Genomic DNA, 8864 nt, shown 5'->3' with positions numbered 1-8864 from the left:
TTGTTAAAACTAAAGTATCAATAATATAAAATGCAACAATATTGTTGCTATCAAAATAATCAACACTTCATTAATTATGATAACCAAATTTTACTTTCAATACATTTGCAGTGCAATGAGATGACAAATTCCTATTTAGACAGAAACTATATACATAAGTTCATAAATTGTATATTAACAAATGTCCATCAAAAAGGGAAGGAGGTGAACACTCTGATTATCCTATGATTAAGTGCCGACAAGCACGAAACGAGTAAGGATAATTTTCTGTCCCCCAGTGTTGGTGTATTTTTAACCTGATCATGCAATAAAGTATTGGATTTTACTTTTTTATTCCCCTGGAGTGCTGCCTTTTTTCTATTTTCTATTTGGTATTTTGCGGCTGGCTCGGCCACTGACATGCACCATGCTACAGTGTCTTCAACGCGGCACGCACTGTCTTATTGGTTCTTCCCCCAAGCACACCTTTTCAGAAGGAGACTGGTATCTGAACTTGGACCGGCGTCGTTGGATGTATTGCAACACCTTGATTATTCTCTTTTTCAACCATATGTTTAACACTTAGGATGCAATACATAAATAAATTAAATTGTTCTGTAAAGCTATACTTATGTTTATCTTTACGAAAGGATTACGGAGAACCACTGTTAAAATGATGGTAAATCCAAGCGTTTAACAAACTCTAGTGTTTACCATTACTAAAAATAGTCTATTTTCTGTCATCAATTACTACAAAACGGGTGCTAAACTCACCCTTTTTATGCTAAAGTATATCGCTAAAATCAGGAGCCTCCGGCCGCCCATGGCCCAGCGCGCTCTTCTACAATGAGGTGACGTTTGGTTAAGGAGTGCTGAAGAGGCGCTGATTTTAACAATATACTTCAGCAAAAAAAGGGTGAGTTTAGCACCAGCTTTTTAGTAATTGACAGAAACTAGACTTTATTTTTAATGATGGTAAATCCTAGTGTTTGTTAAATGCTTGAATTTACCATCAAATCAACTGCTCATATTGGAGCAACTCCGTGTCACTGATGGCTGCGAATTCCTTTTAAGTTACAGTGCACAAGTGTATCGTGCTTGCGCCTGGGGGGACTGAATACATCACGAAAATTGGTGCATGTGAATCTCCAAATTAAGTTTTTTTTCCCCGTTCATACATGCCCCATGGCAAACAGTTTTAGCAGCCAAAGGAGAGAACATCATTTAAATTTAAAAAAAAACAGTTTAGCGTGAGGCAGCCAGAGTGCAGATATATTTGACAGTGATTTAATAAAATAATACGTTGTAAAAGCATTGAAATAGGTAATTAATTTATAGCACTTGTTTAAATGCTTCTTTGCTTTGACTGCAAATTTACCATCAATTCAACGCTAACTCTTTACTTTAGGTCCCAGGTTGTGCTAATTCTTCTAGTGCCATTTTGGCTTTCACTAGAGAGCAAGCAATAACTTTAAACTTTTAAATATGAACAATATTTAGAATGGTCACGATATTGGATGTGCTGATTTGAACCTATTGGCCGATTTGAATTTAACAAATCAAATCAGCCAATAGGAATACAAGGGACGCCATTTTTAATCGCGTACCTTACATTCACTATTCAGTGCACGCTCCATGGTTCCACGGTCCTGGATGAAGATATTAGAGGTTGCCGTTTGAAAGAAGACTTAAACGACGGACTTCAGGAACCGTGAGTACCTATCTGGGAGTTAGAGTTGGGCTTTTTTTTTTTTTTTTGCGTTTTTTTAAATTAGGAATTTTGGGCAATCTTAAAAGAGCTGAATGCCCTTTGAAGGGCAGTAAAAAGAGCTGAATGCCCTTTGAAGGGCAATGGCCATACAAATGTCCCTTTAGGGGCAAGGGGTAGTTTAGGATTTTTTTTGTGTTAGGTTTTTTATTTTTGGGGGGTTTGGTGGGTGGGGGGGTATTATTGTTATAGGGGGGACTTAGTATTTTTTTTTTAAGGAAAATAGTTGTTTAACTTGTAGGATGCCCTACAAAAAGGCCTTTTTAAAGGGACACTGAACTCTTTCGTGATTCAGATAGAGCATACAATTTTAAGCAACTTTCTAATTTACTCAAATTTTCTTTATTCTCTTGGTATCTTTATTTGAAATGCAAGAAAGTAAGTTTCGATGCCGGCCCATTTTTGGTTAACAACCTGGGTTGTCCTTGCTGATTGGTGGATAAATTCATCCAATAAAAAAGTGCTGTCCAGAGTTCTGATCCAAAAAAAAAAAAAAAAGCTTAGGATGTCTCCTTTTTCAAATAAAGATAGCAAGAGAACGAAGAAAAAATTGATAATAGGAGTAAATGAGAAAAATTGCATGTTCTTTCTGAATCACAAAAGAAAAAAAATTTGAGTTCAGTGTCCCTTTAAGGGCTATTGGTAGTTTAGTATTAGATTAGGGGGTGTTTTTATTTTGGAGGGGTTTTTGTATGTTCTTAGGGATTAGATTTAATGCTTTTATTTTAGATAATTATGTTTATTATTTTCTGTAAGACTTTTTATTTTCTGCAATTTTAACTTAATTTAAACTTAGTTTGTTTGTTTCTTTAAAGTAATGTTAGGTTTTTTTGTTTTAATTGTAATTTAGTATTATTTTAATGTAATGGGATTAATTTAGGAGGCTTAGTGATTAGTTATTTGCGTTGTGGGGTTTGGCAGTTTAGGGGTTAATAGATTTATTAGCATTACTGCGTTGTGTGGGTTTGGCAGATTAGGGGTTAATAGTTTAATTAGGCTTATTGCGTCGTGGGGGGTTGTCGGTTTGGTGTTAATACTTTTATTATTAGTTTTGATGTGGGTTAATATACTTTCTTAGCTATTTCGATGGGGGATTGCGGTTGACGGGTAGATAGATATTGCGCATGCGTTAGGTGTTAGTTAATATTTTCAGGCAGTTACGGTGCTTGCATACTCAGCGCAAGGCTTGCTGCGCCTGCCTATGTGTGGCGAGGTGAAAATGGAGTAAATTATCTCCTTGCGCTGAATATGCCAAGTCCTTGTGCTGAATATGTGATACCAATTTGTGATGCAGTTCTATGTTAGCTTATGGGAGTAAAAATTGCGGCCGATGGGTGAAATACACGTGCCGCATTTATATGCGTTGCGCTGTATATGTGATAACAAAATCACGTAAAAAATGGCAGCGCAGGCTTTTGCGGGCGACGCCGCTTATGTAATCTTGCCCTAAATCTTTAATTTTCTGATATACCTGGAAAAATAATCTGAAAAGTTGTTATTCTAAAAATTAAACCTTTCTGTAGAAAACCATGATTTAAATCAAGTCTTACTGCAAGCAATTTAAAAGGGACAGTCAAGTCCAAAAAAAAAAAATCTTTAGATATGGCATGTCATTTTAAACAACTTTCCAATTTACTTTTATAACCAGGTATTCTTAGTTGAAAGCTAAACCTAGGAGGTTCATATGCTAATTTCTTAGACCTTGAAGGCTACCTCTAATCTAAATGCATTTTGACAGTTTTTCACCACTAGAGGGCGTTAGTTCACGTGTTTCATATAGATAACACTGTGCTCATGCACGTGAATTTACTGAGGAGTGAGCACTGATTGGCTAAAATGCAAGTCTGTCAAAAGAACTGAAATAAGGGGCCAGTCTGCAAAGGCTTAGATACAAGGTAATTACAGAGGTAAAATGTGTATTATTATAACTGTGTTGGTTATGCAAAACTTGGGAATGAGTAATAAAGGGATTATCTATCTTTTAAAACAACAACAATTCTGATGTTGACTGTCCCTTTAAAGGGCCATAATACCCAAATGTTTAAACACTTGAAAGTGATGCAGTATAGCTGTAAAAAACTGACTAGAAAATATCACCAGAACATCTCTATGTAAAAAAGATATTTTACCTCAAAAGTTCCTCAGTAGCCACATGTAAAGGATTTCTAAGCAGCATATTAATATGTCTGTCCTGGGACACCTGAAGAGATGAGCCTTGTGCACTGTCATGTTATTTCCCTATTCAGTTTAAAGGAAGTTTACAATGAAATCTCATGAGAGAGAAGTCAAATCTCATGAGATCACAGTAAAAGAGTTCATGACCTCAGCACTGCTGATGCCGATTGGCTGCTGTTCATTTCTTCATTTTTGTTTATTTTTTACCTGCAGCTAAGCAGCAGCTGAGTATAACTTTTTACACAGAACTTACTCTGCTGAGCTGAGGAGATTGTGAGGTAAAATATCTTCCTTTTTTACATAGAGATGCTCAGGTGATATTTTCCTGTCAGCTTTTTACAGTTATACTGCATCAGTTTCAAGTGATTTAGCATGAGTATTATGTCCCTTTAAGTCAAATCCACACTGAATCTAGGCCTAAATGTATTGCTGAAGTGTATAAAGAGAAATCTGCAAACTAAACAAAGTCAAACTGGTCACAAACCATGGTCTTCTCACCCACAAGCTACAGATTACCAACGCAAACCCATTTATGTATGGGTAAAAATCAATTTATATTTTTTTGTAATGATTAAGGGGGGGGTTCTACTTTTCATTTTTTTCATTTCAGACCTTAAAAAAAAAAAAAAAAATTTTAAGGGTGTATTAGGAAAATAAATAAGTCTACGTGCCCACATATACTGAGGAAACTGCCGTTTCTAAATACAGACACCCCTGTATGTGAAACGCGACCATGTCAGGGGATTCTTTGTATTTTAACTGCCCACCAGTTGTTGTTGTTAAAAAAATCATATATGCTAATGTTGAACTAGATTAAACAATTATTGAAACATAATTTTGTCTTAAATTTGGAAGACTTAGGGCTAGATTTATTAAAGCTGAGGCATACAGGGGCGCGTATACGCGCCCCTGTACGCCTCAGCTCGCCTGTGGCAGGGCGAAATTACCAGCAGGTATTCGCCATTGCACAGGAGCGCAATTTTGCGCTCAAGTGCAATCCTGCCCCCTGCCCGCGCACAGCCAATCACGCGCAGGCAGGAGCTGTCAATCTCCTCAGTCTGACTGGACCGAGGAGATTGAATTTCGCCACATTAGAGGTGGAGAAGAGGTTAGGGAAGCGGCGGTCTGGTGACCGCTGCTTGATAAATAATGGCAAGCAAGTTCTTGTGAGAACTTGCAGCCGTAGGGGCTTGATAAATCTAGTCCTTAGTGGCAATCTCTTAGTTTTACTAGAATGTTGTTACTGTGTTGAGAAAAAGCAACAGAACAAAGCTGATAATATATGCTGAGCGATAGATCAAAAGCATTTAAAGACACAGTACCCCTTGGTGTCGTAAGAATATATCAGTCTCCTCTCTCTAGTATTATTATTTAATTAAATACTAGTTTCAACTATTTACCTTAGATATTCACACTGGTGGTGTGTTTTTAAATGTGTGTGTGAGCAACAAACAAACTCTTAAAACCCTTCTTTTTGCTGCTTCTTTTAAATTAAAATTTAATTAAAAGTTACATTTTAAATATACCTTTATTCAAGTATTTCCATAAAGTACATATAAGCAAACCTTTTTTGGAATATACCCTTATTTTGTAGTCTCTGCTCTTACACTATTGAATTCAATTATTGCTTAAAAGTACTACTACTTATGATAACCCATAGATTTATCTGACAAGGTGAATAAGTAGAAATCCTTTACATATTGGTTTCCTTCTCTTTTCACTAAATACAGGCATACCTTGGAGATATTGCGGGTTTGGTTCCAGACCACCACAATAAAGAAAATATAGCAATATAGTGAGTCACACTAATTTTTTTTCTTTCATGATTCATATAGAGCATGCAATTTTAAGCAACTTTCTAATTTACTCCTATTATAATTTTGTATTTGACCATTTATTTTGTTTCAGCACCTGGGGCTTGCTACCCAGGTCCAAAAAAATATATATATTTTATTTTTTAAACTGCCTTTTGACATCTAGGATAACTCTCCATACTCTGTCCTGACCAGCAATCCCCCTCTGCCCCCTAAAAAAAAATGTAAGGTGAGATGGTGCAGTCTAGATAATCAAAACAAATACTTTTTAAATTAAACAATGTAATTTTTTAACCCCTTGAGTGCTAACGACGGCTCAGAGCCGTCGCTAGCACTCAACTACCTTTTTGGTGATCTGGGGGCTCCTACCCGCTCCTACCCGGGCGATCAGCCCTGCATAGTGACAGGCATCGCCGGGGCTTCCCGTTACGTGCAGTGACGTCATGCGTCACTCCGTATTTAACAAGCACCGGTCATCAGACTGCTGCTTTCCTACCCTCTTGCCACCTCTTAGGTGGCGAATTTTAATCTCCCTGGTCTCGTCCAACCGGGGAGATTGACAGCTCCTGCCCCGCGTGATTGGCAGTGTGTAGGCAGGGGGCACCATTGCACAAGTGCAAAATAGCACTCTTGTGCGACGCTGAAAACCGGCAGTGGAGGCATGTGCGCCCCTGTCCGCCTCAGCTTGATAAAATCGACCCGTAAGTGCATCAAAAAAAAAAAAAAAAAGCTTCAAATTACACACAGTCTGTATTCATTATGCATCATAAAAGTATACATTAGATAAACAGTAGGACGTATGAGGTAAATTAGAACTGCACTATTAGAATAATAACATACTAAAGCATAATTAACCAGTGCAATGCAGATACATATTGACTCAATGGTTGTCAAAAGGTCCTTCAGTATACTACTATGGTATATGGTTGTCAAAAGGTCCTTCAGTATACTACTATGGTATATGGTTGTCAAAAGGTCCTTCAGTATACTACTATGGTATATGGTTGTCAAAAGGTCCTTCAGTATACTACTAAGGTAGCCAAGAAAAGGTCCTTCAGTATACTACTATGGTAGCCAAGACATTAAACTCATTAAAAAAATACAACATGCACTACACAAGAACATATCAGGTTTATAGTTTTTAAACTCGCACAGATTTCTGACAAGTTAAACTACGACACGTAAACATGGAACTAGTGTCATACACAAACAAAAAACATAATGACAAATTATCGCCTACAAAGTACATAATATATTGTATGTGGTTTAGATTATAAACAAAGAGAAATACTCGCCGGTAGAAGCTACAATAGAAAGAATATAGCTGTAGAGAGCACGTGTCACACAACAAGGGACCGTGAGTCCCAGACACTCGCAGTGACAGCGCAGCTGGCAATAACGGGATGTTTGTTCACTGACAACTTTCCAAGCCCTGACAGCGCTTTACGTACTAGTAGCCGTCAGCAAGGAAACGCATGACAATGTGTGTTAACAAAAAGCAAACAGACTGTATACATAGGCGTAAAACCGCAGCTTATGGGTAGCACAGTCACTCAGCGCAGCAGGAATACTTTACAGACATCACGTACGGGCTAATGTCTTTCATTATAAGTCTAAGCTTTTTGTAATCTTCAAGGCGACATAATTATCTCTGACTACTACACAAATCTATATAATAATGTAGCGGGCACAGCCAATGAAAGCATCTCAGTGAGTATAACCAGAGCCTCAGGACGCTGGGTGACTTACCTGATGCAGCGGGGAGGTCGCTTGGAGCTGCAAGTCAGATAGCCGCAGGGCATTCCTGCCAACTTGTGATAAGCCTCCATGGGCGTCACTGGTACCCGGGCCAGAGTCTCGGGAAGAGGCGATATTTCCTGGGTTATGATCTCGCCGAAGTTCAGAGCGAAGTTCTAGATAGCAGCATATTGTCACTAGATGCAGCGAGAGTGACAGCGCGAAAAATCCCAAGAAGAGCCGGCAGCTACCGCAGTATCTGGGGCAACTGCATCCCGAGTGAGGCAGGGGAGAAGAGGAGGAGCCGGGCTCAGATGAAAGGGAAGGTTCCGTCCCAGGCTGACCAGGCAGACTCTGGGGTGCCATGCTCGCACAGGGCAAGGATGAGGCGAAGACTCCGAGAAGAAGAATAGCTGCTGTCCGGCCCGGGGGCTTATCCGATCCTTCTGTGTGCAAGTCAGACTGGACTAATGGGGGCTAACAACAGCGCCGCAAGTGGCACCATCAGACCTGAAACGTTCACCAGGCGACACAATCACAAATCAACACAGAAACCAGCATGAAACAACTCTCGGGAGCAGGGCAGAGGAAACGCGGGATAGGCAGACCATCCCGCAGACAGCTCCGTCCTACAAAACAGTAGCCACACCTTTTTCTCCATTAATTCTTCCCAATCATCGCTACTCTAAAACAAACCCATCCCTAGATACCCTTAGCAGCCTCCAAAAGGCCCAGCCCATTAACGTTATAACACACCCTGATACATAAGAATCGTACCACCTTGAAATCCATCACCCAATCACATAGCGCATCCAAAAGAAGTCTGCATAAGAGGAGCGATAGCACGCCCATCTAATATTGTGACAAAGATTGCCACCTAGCGGACACAAGCTGTAAGAACAGATGGATGTTCAGGAAAGTAACATAGCAGTGATTTTAGGAGGGTTAACATTTTTGAAGCAGCAGCACCAACGTCTAACTGGTCATTTTAACTTGAATGTTATGCCATGGGATCAGATTCTGTTAAATCCCACAATATAATTTTAAAGTAATTTCTAAATTTTGTGTGTTACTATATCTCATCTTTTAGTACTCTAGTTTGGAGTTATAAAACCAGCTATTCACTTAAATTTTGTTTTCTTATTAATCTCCACAAATATAATCTACAACGTTTTTATGTATTCCACCAGTACATTCAATTACATTTTTTGGGACCTCTTAATCCATAGCCTGACTCACAAGTCTCAACAGACTCATAGAGCAAATGTTTTTGAATTAGTTCAATTATGTGTATGTATGTTTGAGGTTTCACCAATAAACTGTACAATATTAGTAGTTTTTCATGTGCTTTGCACATATTTTGGAACATCTACAATCTTATATTCCTTTCT

At 38.7% G+C, this 8864-nt stretch overlaps 1 protein-coding gene across 3 annotated transcripts in view; it reads right to left on the bottom strand.

Moving 5' to 3' along the window:
* EDA (ectodysplasin A) overlaps positions 1–8115 on the bottom strand; it is a 530968-nt gene extending 522853 nt beyond the window's left edge. For 2 of the 3 annotated variants that reach the window (XM_053699041.1, XM_053699042.1), the window contains exon 1: positions 7486–8115. In XM_053699041.1, coding sequence (XP_053555016.1) covers positions 7486–7839 — 354 coding nt within the window. In that variant the 5' untranslated portion in view covers positions 7840–8115. The remainder of the gene's footprint in view (positions 1–7485) is intronic. The other variant, XM_053699043.1, reaches the window with a different exon arrangement.
* Between the last annotated feature and the right edge of the window lie 749 nt (positions 8116–8864).

Source organism: Bombina bombina, chromosome 1 (assembly GCF_027579735.1).
Source record: "Bombina bombina isolate aBomBom1 chromosome 1, aBomBom1.pri, whole genome shotgun sequence".
Classification (NCBI taxonomy): Eukaryota; Metazoa; Chordata; class Amphibia; order Anura; family Bombinatoridae; genus Bombina; species Bombina bombina.
This window is presented reverse-complemented; position numbering and strand designations above follow the sequence as displayed.